The 16,501-nt window shown below is 44.3% G+C and overlaps 1 protein-coding gene across 1 annotated transcript; it reads left to right on the top strand.

Moving 5' to 3' along the window:
- Window positions 1-155: 155 nt before the first annotated feature.
- arsj (arylsulfatase family, member J) lies at window positions 156-16,244 on the top strand. The gene is made up of 2 exons (XM_035425010.1): window positions 156-788; window positions 12,964-16,244. Exons 1-2 carry the CDS (start codon window positions 487-489, stop codon window positions 14,348-14,350), a joined length of 1,689 nt encoding a protein of 562 aa, XP_035280901.1. The 5' UTR covers window positions 156-486; the 3' UTR covers window positions 14,351-16,244.
- The last annotated feature ends 257 nt before the right edge of the window (window positions 16,245-16,501 follow it).

Genomic DNA, 16,501 nt, shown 5'->3' on the forward strand with positions numbered 1-16,501 from the left:
GAATAAACTGCTACAACTGGAAACCATGTGTTGGCTTTCGCACTAGTTAAAAGTAAATATTTTAACGGTAAATCCAAATACTATTTTAAAGCAGCAGCAGCAAACAAAAATATTTTGTGAAGAGATCAAGTGGAATTCCAAGGACTGACATCTTTAATGAAAAATATATAGGCTACCCCCTCTGGTGCTACTGTTTGAAACAATACTAATTGCTGCGTTATAACAATAAATATGTGGCTTCCAAGAAAACTTAGGAAAGTAAGATGCAAAGCCGACCATACTTGAAACAATGTGAACCCGATTTCCAAGTGTATCTCTTTCCCCCAAACGTGCACCGTGTCATTGTACTCATGTCTTGTCCACTGTCATTTCGCAGAGTCTTTGCTACGGTGGACTCGGTGATCAGGTAGTTTTTAAAATGTGATTTCTTCGGGGATTTCCTAAATCTCTTAGTTTGGTGTTGCTGCGGTGCATTTATCGGGAAAGATGTTTACGTTTGTACTGCTGGAAGGATTATGCGTTTTAAGCGTGATAACTTGTGTCTATGCATCATGGGAAAATCCCAATTCCAATGTGAAAAACCAAGCGAACGAACTTGACAAGCCCACCTCTCAACCTCACATCATTTTCATCCTGGCCGACGATCAAGGATTCCGAGACGTGGGATACCATGGCTCCGAGATTAAAACACCGACCCTCGACCGGTTGGCGTCAGAAGGAGTGAAACTGGAGAATTATTACGTACAGCCCATCTGCTCCCCCTCTCGAAGCCAGTTTATGACTGGCAGGTAAGTTTCTCCTGCTCGCAGTTAGCCGAATAAGGTGGTAGATAAGATGAGCGTTGTGTGTTTAATTCATTTAATTGGCTGAAGTAGCCGACAACCAATATGCCTAAAACCTGTCATGATTAGCCTAGCCTATTAGTAACTGCAAGTGGCTTGTTCTCGTATTTAAAGTGTTTTTATTTCATAGGCTAAGTTCTCATTTCTCCTGTTACTTAATTTCGTCACGTGTATTCTCACAAACTCCCATTTGTCAGTTAAGTCTGACTTTAGCCTAAAGAGTCCAGTTTTGTACTGATACTGGATCCCCGCAGTTCCGAAAAGGAAGGAGCGCCAAACTATAATGTAACAAAAGAGAAATTTATCCTCGGAAGGCAATAACTTACACTAGGTTTCATGAGATAAAGGGGTTGGCATATTGCGGATCGCTGTGGGAAACGACAGTCAGTGAACTACTTCATGTGATAATGCGGTTTCAAACGCCGTAAGGTTTGAATTATTCAGATTTGACATGTAAGCCCTTTGACTTGTACGTTACTTTGAAATATCACTGCTTTCTAATGCAACACCACGTTCAGTATGCCTGCATCAACAGAGGGAAACAATATAGTAATAAACCAACACGAATGAATCCGGGACTTGGTTGTGGTTTTGCTTTGTGTCGCGATGTGAGCATGTTTCGCATCAGGATTTACATGCAGTCCACATAAACGTCCAGGAACGCTTCCACATCTGCCTCGCTCCTCAGGAGTTAGGGGCACCTCTTCTGGCACACGTCCGAGAACGTAATCAAAAAAACGTTCCCTTGCAGGGGGGGGGGGGGGGGGGGGTGTGGCATCCATATGTACATAAAAGTGTTACTTCCAATGAGGCTTCCAGGCTCTTAAATTGGGGAAATGGAATGAACAGGCCGTTCATTCGCTTGAAACAGAAAGTGCTTCTTTAAAGACACAAACATGGCCTACGTCCAGAACGTCTATCACCCTTGATGATATGATTAAGAAGATTTTCAGTCTGCAATATTTTTTTTTCCACAGAAGATCCTGTCTGTAAGTGATTGGTAAATAATGCCTGACTGAACAGAAACTGTGCTTTCTACTTGTATATTCAGGGCAAGTCTTCTCAATGTTTCACCAGTTAGGTTTACTCTCCAAAGGAACCATAGAAGGTTCATATATATATATTAATATTTTTTTCTTATTAGAATGTGGCCTTGTAGCTTTAAGGAGTCATGCAAGGCTTTCACTTTTTTTCATTATATACACACATTAGTTGCAATGGGCATTCTACCATATAAAATTTTACAAGGGTGAAGTCACATTACGAATAGTGTTAGCACGGCACGTTATGCACAGGGCTTATGGTGCGGACAAGCTGAACTTAAAACCCACGAGTGCAGCTGCCTCAATGATAGTCAGTGGAATGAGTGGAATCGGCCCTCGTCCTCCGATATTGTTCTCCGGAGGAAAAGGGCGATTTGCTTTTGCCATAAAAGGAATGACTTTTCCTGCACAGCGTGTCTGTACAGCTGGACTCCTGCAGCACGGCTCAGACTGGCTCTGTGCCACAACTGGGGGAAACATCAACAGGACAGAGCCATTCATTTTAAGGCTGTAAAGTTTAACGAATCATCAAACGCTCTCCCCCCCCCACCCAGCCCTCACTCAGTCCCTTGATCCCCCCGACACTCATCACTCTGTATTGAAACTGGTGCCCCGTTCCGAAGGGTGGCGATGGAGCAGGATATCTCTTTGGGGATGCCGAATAAAACACGCCTTGCACCGCCACACAGCGCTTTCACACGCTTAAGAAAATGCCGCCTCCGCGTGTGTCCCGCGCACAAACAAACCTTCTCCTCCTGATGTTGTTTTTTTTTCCCGGTAATATATCGGCCGTGTGCAAGACTGTGTCCGTCAGTGAAGTTATGGGTTACAGCCGTGTGTCCTTCCCAGCACCTCCTGCAATGGAGCCTGCAGCTCAGCAGCAGTGTGCTGATTTAAGACTCCTCTCACTGTCATCTGGGGAGAGATATAAAAGAGGGCTGATCTGTGGGAGAGGAGTGAGTTAGTGCAGGTATTAGGGGTGAGGGGGCGCTGCTGCTGCCCGCAGGGCCAGCGTCCTCCAGCAGAGGGACAGATGAAGCCTGGAATGTGGAAAAAAATTTTTGTGTGGGACGCGCGCGAGGGAGCGAGACAATGGCCCAGACCACAGAAAGTTCAGAAGGAGGCCCCCTTTTTTGGACCCGGGCTCCCGCTGCGGGGGAGATGCCGCTGACAGAGCTGCTTCGGGAGACCTTTGTTAGTGTGATTTTGGCGTCTCAACGGCAAACATTTCAGGGGTCGTCAGATAAGACAGCTCCAGGCCTGGCCCCAGGGAAGGCAGAGAACATTTGGCTTCCGTCAAACCAGGGTCAAGATAAAGAAAAAGAGATAAGTTAACCCCTTAAGGTGTGAGATGGCAAATATGTGATTCGAGTTTTCTTAACTGAACATTCTAATGCTGATGCAACAATCAAAACTGGCAATCTAAAGCAATGGAGTTCTAGAACACTCCATTAAAAAAAAAGACAAAAAACCTACTCTTCAAAGGGTTAATTCAGAGAATCAGAAAATACTTGAGGCCACTGCTTTCACTTCCTAAGTGTGGAATTCTGTTGGGAATTTCAAGTAATTAGTTGTACATATTTTAAATAGGAATCATGATATACATTTTTAAAGAAACACCAGGCATTCATTTCCATTTGGTCATGTGGTATGCATTTCATTGTGTTATTCATAAGATCAGATGGCCCATGAGAAGGTGTGTCATCAGATACAAATAACATTGACTCAGCAATGTAAAATAGAGCTGTACTGGTTGCTACATGTTTTTGTAGCCTTACGTAAACGAATGAAGAGATAATATTTCCGGTCTGGAGAGGTGATGGAGATGGGACTGACTTGTTCGAACTACATGAATCACACTCTCTTTATCCCCACAAACCACAAGCGGACGGGATCCAGCTTCATTTGAAGATATGCCAGCAAGAAAACTGAGTGCTGAGGCTGAATTAGATCTGTTATCAAGGTCTGTATCTCTTACGAACAGTTGTCCGTCAACAAATAAATAGCCGCGTTTCCACCAAAATTACCCGGAACTTTCAGTCCCAGGAACTACTTTACCAGGAACTAAAAGGTTCCTTCAGCCAATGGTTGTCTGCGTTTCCACCGGGGTCTAAAGTACCGCGAAGATTAGGAAAATTAGCCCACTGACGTTGTCGTCGGTCCATCTGTCATATGATTTCTTCTGTAACCCCATACTACCACCGAAGTAGCCTACATTATTTTCTAATAACCGGGACAGCCCGGAGGGGTTTATTCCACTTATATACAACGGTTTACCAACAATGACTATATATGGTTACTTTTGTATTTATTGATTTTCATATATCCTCTCAAACACATTCATTAACAGCAGAAAACATGCACACGTTGTAAACAATTTGCTGTTTTATTACTTTCTCGTCGTCAATTCCATATAGGCTAATCGCAAAATGACAAGAATAGAACGAAAACTCGGACTTGCGTGAAAATTTAAATTAGTAGTGGTACAGCCACCGTTTGCTTTCCTTCGAAGTTACTGCTAGCCGAGCAGCGAAGTGTGCCTTCCAGATGCGAACCATGCACCATAAATGAGTCCATAGTCTTCCTGGTCTTTTCGTGGAATTGAAAAATGGCAGTAAAATTGAGTAAAATTACGGAAGTCTGAAAAAGCTAAAGCGAAGATTACTAGAATTAACCTGTTATTTTACCCGGATAAAAAGTGCGGAAGGTGATTTCCAGTTTGCTTGTACTGTATCACCAATGTTAATTATGCAGAACTACCGCATACCTCACATAACTGTATCAAACGTTTTGAGTCAATTACAACGGGCTAACAAAGAAAATCCGGAAGAAAATATTCAGCAACCGAATTAATCCGTTTGAATGTTTTGGTAGCCTACGTAATATGCTGTCCCAGCACGAATGCTTAGCATTTTATAAAACGAATACTAAAGCAAGAAAAGAACAGAAGAGCACACGTTATAATTCCAAGACGTTGACAGGTTATAACCAGAAGTAGGCTACTGCGCCGCATAACATACAAGTTTGATTTGAAGTTATTATGAAAATAAATTGGTTTGCCGCTGCATATTTTCAAACATGGCGGGTAATGGCGGAAAATAAATACAACACAAATGCTACGAGTACTCGACCAATCAGAAATGTTCAGCGCTGCAAGCTCCACCCAAAAGGTTCCTGTACTTTCGGAAAGTACTACCCCCCGAGCAGGAACGTTTTGGGGGGTAAAACAAAGCCCCCAGAACTAAATTTAGACCCTAGTTCCTGCGGTGGAAACGCACTGAGTTCCTCAAAAGGTTCCTAGTTCCGGGGTATAGTTCCTGCGGTGGAAACGCGGCTAATGATTAAGAATCTGCCCTTGAGCCCTAGGCTCTGCAGAGTTGATCTTAAGGAGGGATAAGTCCTGGCCGAAGGGGACCTTGTTGTTCAAGCACTGTACCCTTGCCGTGTGGCTTACTGTACTAGTAACTTTGCCAAACCACAGAGCTATGGTTTATTTTTTCATCACCCCCCACTTTCTCTCTACTTTTCCCTTCTTCCGCATTCACCTTTACCCCTCTTTTTCTCTCCCCTCCATTTGTTTCTTCTTTCTGTTCTTCTCCTCTTCCCTCAATTCACTTCTCTGTCTCTTATCTTATCTCCTGGCTTTCTCAGTGATTGACAGAGAGGGTTGGAGGAGGGAGTCAGCCAGGGAGGGAGTGAATGAGTGAGCAAGTGGGGTAGGGGGCACATGAGTGACCGAGTGCACTCGGTATGTGGAGTGAAGGAGCAAGTGAGCAAGTTGCTTGAACGAGTGAACACAGCTTTGGGCAGAGTTTGATGAAGCGAACAGCCGAGGAGAGTGTGCTTATTCGAACCACATGTGAGGAGGACCCGGAGCAGAACAGAGTGTGAGTTTGGCCTTGCTGGGAGTGAGGATGGGATTGCTTTTGTGGAACCGCGGGCTGTGGCTGGGGAAAAACTTGCCATGTGATAATGGCGGGATTTTGATCGCATCTGCTGTGTAATTTGTGTTTAATTGCAATCGTGGCAGGGTATATGATCGCTCATGGCTATTGACTCCGGACATTGTGTTTCAGTTCTTGATTATGGAGTAAGTAAGTTGCTGGGTAACAGACTTATGTTATGCTGTAACATCAGACCCCCTGAGCAGTATAGAGACTTTTGCACAAGAACAAGGTGTTTTTGTTCTTTGTTGTAAATGTAGTGTCTGGTCTTTAACACGAACAGCCAAGTTAAGCTCTGCTTGATTCCTGAGCTGAATACCATTCTATGTTTTTGCATTTGCAGAATAAACCTGCATAAAATATGATGTTTTCCCTTGTATCTGACCTTTGAACCCCAGGGCACCCAACCCCCTGACCCTTAACTCAGAGACCTGAGGACTTGAATCCCCTGCTGGTTTTGTGTGTACGCCAGTAAATCCCTCCTGTGATCAGTGCGGAGTTAGACACAGAAATACGTTTGTGCTATTGTGGCCGTTATTCCAGCCACCTTTTAAAGGAGCGTAAAACGGAAGCACGAGCACCGTAGCCCTACTGCCTCCCTTACCCAGGGTTTTGCCTATACTTTCCCTAAGGCTCCCACATGTGCGGACCAGGACACTTTGGAATTCCCTGATCGCCAACTAGTGCCAGTGCCCGTAAGGGTTTTGGATGAGTTATTTATGAATCCCTGATACATCTTGCTCACACTTGCTCACACGTGATGCACTCATCGCTGAAGTAACGCGCTTGGTGGAAGCTGGATTCCCTTGCGGAAAAATGTATGCATGTGAGCTTGTCTGTATGCACAGCACTTAACTTAATGTGTGTGTGTGTGTGTTGCACACATGTTTCTAATGAGTGGCGTAGGCCTAGTTTTGTGGCCTAATGCGTGCATATGTCCCACAAATCTTCTTAATGTGTGGATTAACCCTAGTTTTTGTTGCATTGTAAACTCAACCTTTTGTGAAATGCAAATTGTGGCAATTCCCCAATACCATATCACTCTCCATATCCTGACCTGGAACATCAAGGACCATGATGGAAATAAGTCCAGGACTTTTTCGTGTTATCCTTGACAATTTCTTCATGTGCAAGTCTTTTGATACATGTGTTTTAATTTTGTCAAATAAACTAAACTAAACTAAAAGACCTGATATGGAATTTTCCAAGTGCAAAATGGACACAAAATGGAAATGGAAAAGTCTATTGCAGATTCCCAAACATAATTTATATGGACATTTATGTCCAAATGAATAAGGAGCAGTATGTAGTCAGCATGTAATTTCTTATGAAGAATTGGCTAACTAGAACCGGGTGTCTGCAGCAACTTTACACAAATGGTTCAGTCCTCGCATGGTAGTTGGCCAGGTTTCATTGGATTATTACTGCATCAGTGCCCTATGGTATCAGGTCAGCCATCTAGAGGGCACCTACCTGCCCTGGAGTGGTGTACCTCTCCTCTAAATAGCACTTTCTCTCCTGTCATAGTTTGTGCGACTTGTGCAGCAGGCAGTAACTGGCTTACCGGTAAATGTATGAATGCACATTAATTCATTTTAGAGGTACTTGATGGTGGCCTAGCAGCAACACATTCCAAATGGGATAAGACACCTCTCTCTCTAGCTGGCTGCATGCATCCTTCCTCAATTCTTTAGCTCATATTTCTAGGTTTTTAGCTCCAGATTGTCAGGCTTTTGTCAGATAGGTCATGTGCTAGATATGGGGGAATGTGTGCATGTGAAACTCAAGCTGAGATGCTCTAGTAAATGCCAGGGTTCGGGGTGTAGATGAGGACAGGTACAACAGCCCACAAAAATAAATAAATAAATAAATAATCCAGGAAAGGCTAAGAAATACCACACAACAGCAAATCAGAGTCTGTTAGCATGAGTGCTAAACTGTATTTTTTAGAAAAGGGGAACAGTGACCAGAAATGACAAGAAATTGTTATTTCTTGTTGATAGTAAGAAATAGTCATTGCATGCTGAGCACAGCCCAATGACTGACAGATTGTGCTTATTTTATGAAAGGGGTGGGGTCTTTTCATTTTAAATCTGAAGCTATTGCCTTCACTTGCAGAAATGCTGATTGGGTCACTATTCCCCAAAAGCCTTTGTTGCAGAGTCATACTCTGTGAGCTAAAGCCCCCTGTACAGAACACCACAGAAATGCACGCCTTCTTGAGTTCACATGGTCTGTTGTGAATCCTGGCTCTTTACTGAAGAGCAAGAAAAATGCTAGAAACACACTGGAGCCTGTGTTCTAGAATTACACAACCCAAAAACCACAATAGCTGCCAGAAGATTCTGAGAGCCCACAAGGGCAATGCATCCACTGTTACCCGTGCCTTGTTAAAATCTAGCCTCAAATACGTTCAAACATGGAGTTTGTCAAAGCAACAACACTGGACCTGGTTCAGTGCATGTAACAGACACAGTGCTTAATTTGAATGGTTATGAAAATAAGTATGGAAGTTTTATTGTATCAGTGTGAAAGTTTTATTGTATACTGCAAATCAAATCAATCAAGCTTATTTACAGTTGCAAGAAAAAATTTATGAACTCTTTGGAATTACTTGGATTTCTGCATTAATTACTTGTTGAATGTGATCTGATCTTCATCTAAGTCACTATGATAGACAAACAGAATCTGCTCAAACTAATAACAAACCAATTATTGCACTTGCCAATACTGAATGCATCATTTGAATGTTCACAGTGTAGGTTGGAAAACGTATGAGAACCTCTAGGCTACTGACTTCTCCAAAAGCTAATAGGTGTACCAATCAATGAACTGAGATTGGAGATGTGGGTTGGAGGTGCCCTGCCCTATAAAAAAAGGCTCACAAAGTTTGGTTACTGACAGAGTCTGCTCTTCTCAAATAGTATCTGTTCATGTGAACCCTGCCCTGATCAAAATACTTGTAAGAGGATCTTAGAAGAAGAACCGTAGAGATGCATAAAGCTGGAAAAGGCTACAAATGTATTTCTAATGGCCCGGGTGTTCATCAAACCACAATAAGATAAGTTGTCTACAAATGGAGGAAATTCTGTACTGCTACTACTCTCTTTTGGAGTGGCATCCTGCAAAGATCATGACAAGAGTGCAGTGTGCAATGCTGAAGGAGGTCAAAAAGAACTCTAGTGTAACAGAAAGGGACCTGTAGAAATCTCTTTAACTTGTGAAAGTGTCACGACTTGGCTCAAGGGCCATGACAACAAGGGAGACGCACACTGACACATTTAAAAATCAAATTCACATTTATTTAAAATAACCTAATTATACCCAAAACAAGACAAACATGGCGTGTGAAAGTCAGCATTATCGGTAGTGTAGGTGAGTGGATGTATGAAAGGTACGCTGAAGCAATGTTGTATGGTGTAAAACCAAAAACACAGCCAACACCAAAACAGAAACCAAACAGTGGGGAGAGAGCACCAATGACCCTCTGCTCTGTCCTTCAGGCACCCGTGAACAATACCACAACGAGCAGCACAGGCAGTAGAGTAGAGAGTCATCACAAAAGTCTCTGTCCTTGTGTCCACTGTAAGAAATACACTAAACAGGAATGGTGTTCATGGAAGAACACCACAGAGGTGTTCTGGACGCTTCTGGGACAATGTTCTGTAGATGGATGAGACCAGAGTTGTCTAAACCTTTTGACAGAAATGCACAATGCTATGTTTGGAGAGAAGAAGCTGTGTTCACCAACACCAAAACCTCAGCCCAACTGTGAAGCGTGGTGGAGAGAGCATCATGGTTTGGGACTGCTTTGCAGCCTCAGGGCCTGAACAGCTTGCAATCACTGAGGGAACAAAGAATTCAAAATTGTATCAAGAAATCTTACTCGAGCATGTCAGGGTAGGGGTCCGTCACAAGACAATGGCCCGAAACAAATGAGTAAATCAACAACATAATGCTTTAAACATAAGATTCATGTTTTGGAATGGCCAAGTCAGAGTCCAGACCTTAACCAACTGAGATGATGTGGTGTGACCTGAAGAGGGCTGTTCATGCAAGAAATCCGAGAAATATCAATGAACTGAAGTAGTTTTTACAGAGGAATGGTCTAAAATTCCTCCTAAGCATTGTGCAAGTTGGCAGCTATAGGAAACATTTGGTGGAAGTTATTGCTGCTAAAATTACTAGTTACCAACCAGTTACTAGATACATGGGTTCATACTTTTTCCAGCCTGAATGTTTAGACAGTGTGTTCAATACAGACATGAAAAATACAATTGATTGTGTGTTTTTAGTTTAAACAGAATTGTGACTTAAATGAAGATCAGACCACATTTAATGAGTAATTAATGTAGAAATCCAGACAATTCTAAAGGGTTCAAAAACTTTTTCTTGTATGTACTGTATATAGTGTCTTTCACAAAGGATTTGTCACAATACCCTTCACAGTTTACCCTGGCTTATACCACCACAGAGCAAGCCAGAGGCAACAATGGCAAGGACAAACTCTCTGGAAGGCTTGTAGGAAGAAACCTTGGAAAGTACCAGACTTAGTAGGGTGGGCCCATCCTTCTCTGGCGGGCTTGGGGTGTGGGTCCACAAAAACAAAAAATTATTCCCAAACCACAGTTTGGGAACCGCTGTTCTAATGCACCAAGTTGCAAGGGGGAAGAGTATGTGATACACCAGTCAGGTGTGCTGTGAGGTCATGTTATGAAACCAGAACACCCGCACATCTGCCACGTGGTGACTGGGGGAGGTGGAAGTGGAAGGGGGGGGGGGGCTTATCCACGTGGTCCCTGGCATGGACGGCGGCCTCTCCAGCAGCAGCTCAAAGTCAGACCCTGCCAAAAATCTGCTCCAGTTCCCTCACAGTAACAGCCAGCTAAACCAAACCCACCCTCAGTTTCAACTCATAGCAGAAAACAGACCCAAACAAGCATCTTGTTTCCCTCTTTAACTTGCTGTTCGTTTAACTGTTTATTACTGGACGTTCTGATCTGTGAAATACATTACGTTTTGCAATGGCTCAGATATTATGAGGTGATCACATATGATTCTTAGGCCTTTCGCAACCAAATTGTTTCACTTTCTGTCATAAATGAAATAATCTTTGTGTATGCACTGTCCTTAACTGTATAGTACAGTAGAATGGGCTACAATTGGGCTAAAGTATGTCCTGTGAAGTATTGCCGTGCTAATTTCCTTCCAAAAGCCATCCCATGCAGCAATATCTGTACAGTAAATTGAAAAAATGTGTGTTTGGAGAGCAGAAGGATGTGGCAGACCATGGTGTGTAACTGTGGCTCTGGGCATACTCTATGGCTCATAAGCTGTGCAGTTTAAAACCCAGCAGCTTGCGCCATCGTTTCAAGGTTAAATAAACCTCAACCAAACTGACTGCAAGAACCCATAAATTACACAAAGAGAGGGCAATGACCAAGCCAGCTGTTCTCTGTGGAAGGGATTTGAGTGTGTGTCTGTGTGTGTTTTGCGTGTATATGCGTGTGTCTCAATTTGTGTGTGTGCATGCATGTGTATGTGTGTGTGAGCATGCGTTTCTCTTTGTGCACATTTGTGTATATGCATATGTGTGCTTGTGCGCCAACATGTGTGCACGCAGTCACAAGTGTACAAGCATGAACGTGTATATGTACTGTACATGTGTGTGTGCATGTGCATGTGGATAGGTGTGCATGTATGTCAATTTGAGTGTCTCATTGTATATGTGTGTGTCTGTGTGTGTGTACGTACATGTGTGTGCGTGTACATGTCCGTGTGTGTGGGATGCTTCTTTACACTCTTCTAGGGGAAAGATTCCACATGGCATAAGCATATAAATATATAAATCTTATGTGACGGTCCCCTCTGGCCCCCCAGCCCATGGCGGCGCGCTATGCAGTCCCACGCCGTGGGGGAGCCCGGGCTGCGGGTGCGAGCGCTGGAGCGGGGCCGCTCCCTGGCCGTCCGCCAGCGGAGGCCTGTTTTTAAAGGCGTAGCGCGGATATTATTTCCCCCTGGCTCTCGCTGTGAGGCCAGGCCGGCACGCCGCTCGCTGCGCCACTCCAGCTGTCTGGCTCTCGGTGATGGCCGGGCGCCGATGATGTCAGCGATAATCGTTGTGACATTTTGTGAAATCGCGGCTAGTTTCGGGTCTAGCCGTTACCTTTCCCTCCGTTTCCACTGGAAAACCTGGTCAGGGGGTGAGCACATCAACCTTGGTCCACGTGGGTAACACATGAGAGAAAGATCTCTTTTAAATTCTGCTTTATGCTATGTTATGTTATGCTAATACTGACTATGTGTGTGGTGAGACTGAAATAAATGCAACGTAAGCCCTTTCTTGTCAGCTTCTGGGAAGTTGAAGTTCAAACTTAGTTGTTTCAGGACATAGAGCGCTACATTTCCAGAATCTTTGTGTTTTGTTGGTTTTCCGTTACAACCACATATTGCCTTTTGGGCATGTCATATCAGATAAGTCTGTGTTGTCTGTTATTAATGAAGACAAAGCAGCCATCTTTCACTTTAGCCTGTCTGGTTTAGCATTGTAATTTACTCCATTCTTTATTAGATTTTGACTATAATACTGTGCGGAAGAACACCCACATACACAAAGCTCCTTTCTGGTGCCTCATATCAGTGAAACAGACCTGAAAGGGGCTGTTTTGCGTAGCAGAAATGCATGAAAGATGATGAGTTGAATAAATTGTACACGGCTTTCCAAACCTTATTGAAGTTTGTGTTGTTTTATGAAGCATTTTGTATTAAATTTTATTACTGTTGTTTTTGGTTGATAACTTTATTTAGTCACTCATTATCCTAAATGTTATAAATGTCACATACCGTTACCATTCACTGATATTTCTTCCCAATATAAATCAAACCATCGATTTCTTAATCTCAGTTGAATGCTCCACGTGACTAAACCATTAACCCATAATGCTGTATTGCTGAAGGGATTTTTTGGGGGGGGGGGGGCATACAAGGTTTTAATGTGACACCAAGTTCATATAAACTGAAGTTTTAACAACAATGAATTTTTTCTTTAAATAAATTTTCTGGTTTTAACAGCATTTATGTATTTATCCTTGAAATGAATTTTCCCTCCCCTCCTTATTATTCTAATGTATCCAGGTACCAGATCCACACGGGCCTGCAGCACTCCATCATCCGAGCCGCACAGCCCAACTGCCTGCCCCTGGAAAACGTCACCCTGCCCCAGAAGCTGAAGGCCGTGGGCTACTCCACCCACATGGTGGGCAAGTGGCACCTGGGCTTCTACAAGCGGGAATGCATGCCCACTCAGCGCGGGTTCGACACCTTCTTCGGCTACCTCCTGGGCAGCGGGGACTACTACAGCCACTACAAGTGCGACGGCCCCGGCATGTGCGGCTACGACCTGTACGACGGGGAGGAGGCGGCCTGGGACCAGGACCGGGGGGTCTACTCCACCGTCATGTACACCCAGAAGGCGGTGAGCCTCCTGGCGTCCCGCGACCCCCGCCGCCCTCTCTTCCTCTACCTGGCCTACCAGGCGGTGCACTCGCCCCTGCAGGTGCCCAGCCGCTACCTGGAGCGCTACAAGTCCATCCCCAACCTGCACCGCCGCAAGTACGCCGCCATGGTGAGCTGCCTGGACGAGGCGGTCCACAACATCACGCTGGCGCTCAAGCGGTACGGCTACTACGACAACAGCATACTGGTGTACTCCACGGACAACGGGGGCCAGCCCATGGCCGGGGGCAGCAACTGGCCCCTCAGGGGGAGCAAGGGGACCTACTGGGAGGGGGGCATCCGGGCGGTGGGGTTCGTCCACAGCCCCCTGCTGCTGAGGAAGGGCACGAGCTGCCGGGGGCTGGTGCACATCACCGACTGGTTCCCCACGCTGGTCACGCTGGCCGAGGGGTCGCTGGAGGAGGACCTCAACCTGGACGGGTACGACGTGTGGGAGGCCATCAGCGAGGGCTTTCCGTCCCCCCGCCAGGACATCCTGCACAACATCGACCCCATCTACACCAAGGCCAAGAACGGCTCCTGGAAGGCCGGCCACGGCATCTGGAACACGGCGGTCCAGGCCGCCATCCGCGTCGGGGACTGGAAGCTGCTGACGGGCGTGCCGGGCTACAGCGACTGGGTGCCGCCGCAGACCTTCTCCAGCGTGCTGCTCACCAACCGCTGGCACAACGAGCGCGTCCGCTGGGACCGCGGCAAGTCCGTCTGGCTCTTCAACATCACCGCCGACCCCTACGAGCGGGTGGACCTGTCGCGGCGCCACCCGCAGGTGGTCAAGAGGCTGCTCCTCCGCCTGGCCCAGTACAACAAGACGGCCGTGCCCGTCCGCTACCCCGCCAAGGACTCCCGCTCGAACCCGCAGCTCAACGGAGGGGTGTGGGGACCCTGGTACAAGGAGAAAGGGGAGGAGGACGGGGAGAGCAACCTCCTCACCAACCAGCTCGACAAGAGGAGGCGCAAGAAGAAAGCGAGGAGGAAGCACAAGCAGAGAAGGGGATCCAGAGATTAGCCTTTCCACTGGTAGTTTTATAAAAGGTGCTTCAAACACTCAAATCTCAGGGATTGCGAGCCATTCGGGCTTGTAGAGCATGTCTGTTTCACTGTTTTCTGAGTTTTACGGGACATTTGGAACTGGAAACAGAAAGAGGACTGAGTACAAAGGGTGCAAAATGGCCTCATCTGCAATAAAACTGTTCCCCACAAGTTAAGATGTAAAATGCAGATTCCTTTTGAAACGATCTGCTTTTATTTTGCTTGGGCATCTAAGCGATGTTTATTTTTTATATTTTATTGCATGCTGGAACTTCAGAGACCCTCAAATTGTTAATAGATTTATTATATTTAGTATATGGAAAAGACAATAAATATAACTAATTTGCAGACGGCACCACTTTTTGTGGTAGTAAAAAAAAAAAGAAAAATTATATCAGACGTCAAATGCAAGGTTCTCAGAATCTGTACATTTTATTTCATGAAAAACTGACATTTGAATTAGTTTTGCAGACTATCAGAATTAAAGAATAATGTGTCCTCTCCCTTACTACCTGGTCTGGTACCGGCTCATCTTGAATGTAAGACAAATTAAATAAAGCCCTTGAAGGACAACTTTATTCTTTTACTTCAGTATCCCTCTTTCTTATGCTCATTGTCCTTCATCATGCCTGATGTATTCACTGCTGAAGGAGGCCATACACGTTCTTAATAGCAGGGAAATAAACATCTTGCCCACATCCCTTCATCCCTCCATCTCTTCAGTAGCACATTAATGGGCAGGCTTTTAGTTGCTGGTGAAAGGCTATTTAATATGTTTTATTGAAGTGGAAAATACTATAAAGCGTATTCTGGCTAGCAGGATGCAGTTAACCCACTGTGATCAGTGTGGAAGTTGAACTTTCGGTCTGGAGCATGCATGTCATGGATGATGAGAAATCTGGCAAAAGGCTTAAGGAGAGACATCATTATATTTTGAGAGGGCACATGTGATTTGGACCTTCAGGACTCATGGGGAAAAAGCCCCCAACCCTTCCTCACAAACAAATATTGAAACAAATGGTCTCCTTCCGTTGCTTGGTGCTGACTAAAAACATGCAAACACAACAGCCATTTCGAACAAGGAGGCACGCCAATACTAAGCAAACAAAAAGAGAGTTATTATTGGGTTTCTTTTATTTGTACTTGTCCCTATCAACCGCTTGACAACAACAATGCAGTTGTTACTTTAAAATACACCCTGCTATGCACAAGAATCCATTCATGTCAATACTGAAATGCATTTCCATTAGCTAGTAAAAATGTCTCAAGAAAAAAATTTTTTTCCATCATTTTTAACACTACTGTAAAACATGACCAACATCTTGAAATGTAAACTACTGAACTTCATTGAATTTGATATGGATCAACTTTTGAGTAACTGCCATTGATTTTTTCCATGGGAGTCCTCAGGTGATATGTAATGAGAAGCCCACTCCAGTGATGTCACTTCCTTTACTAAGAGCATGTAATGTGCTGATTGGTTCCAGGTCATATAGTGATTCACTGGATGGGTTCATGCATCATGGATTTGTGTGTGTGTGTGTGTGCGCGCGCGCATGTGTGCGTGCGTGTGTGTGTGTGCACATGTTTAAAAGCATATGTTTTTAATGCATGTGTATGTGCATAAGCAAATCGGCAGGCCTGTGATAAAACATTATCTAAAAATACTTTTTTCCATTATATTTTTAATACATCCATATTAATACAACGTTATGTTAGGCTGCCATTATAAGAAGGACACATTAAAAAATGGATTGCAGACTTTGATTACATGTTAAAAACTTTGTTTATGGATACGGGTTACAATGTGACACAGATTGGATTATATCTCACTGAAAAATTTATCAATAAACCATTTGAAGTTCACCGTTTGATCTGTATATTGCATGGTCCTTGACAATTACACTTACATTATGTTTGGTTTACCACAGTCTCTTTAACAAAGAGAATAAATTGTGTGTGTGTGCAAAGTTGGTGTTGTTGGAAGAACTGAAATTGTAGCAGATCTGGATTATGTTTTCCAAGGCCCCATGAAGTTCTCATCCTCCTGGAACTCATTAGCCAATTAAATTGTTTCACGCCTTAACTTTCCAGCGCTGGCTTGTATTCTGATGCAGTATTGAGATCC

This window comes from Anguilla anguilla, chromosome 7 (genome assembly GCF_013347855.1).
Source record: "Anguilla anguilla isolate fAngAng1 chromosome 7, fAngAng1.pri, whole genome shotgun sequence".
NCBI classification, from domain to species: domain Eukaryota; kingdom Metazoa; phylum Chordata; class Actinopteri; order Anguilliformes; family Anguillidae; genus Anguilla; species Anguilla anguilla.

Coding starts and splice junctions, on each gene's coding strand:
- arsj (XM_035425010.1), top strand. CDS start 487: ATGTTTACGTTTGTACTGCTGGAAGGATTATGCGTTTTAAGCGTGATA. Junction 789..12,963: donor AGCCAGTTTATGACTGGCAG/GTAAGTTTCTCC, acceptor TAATGTATCCAG/GTACCAGATCCACACGGGCC.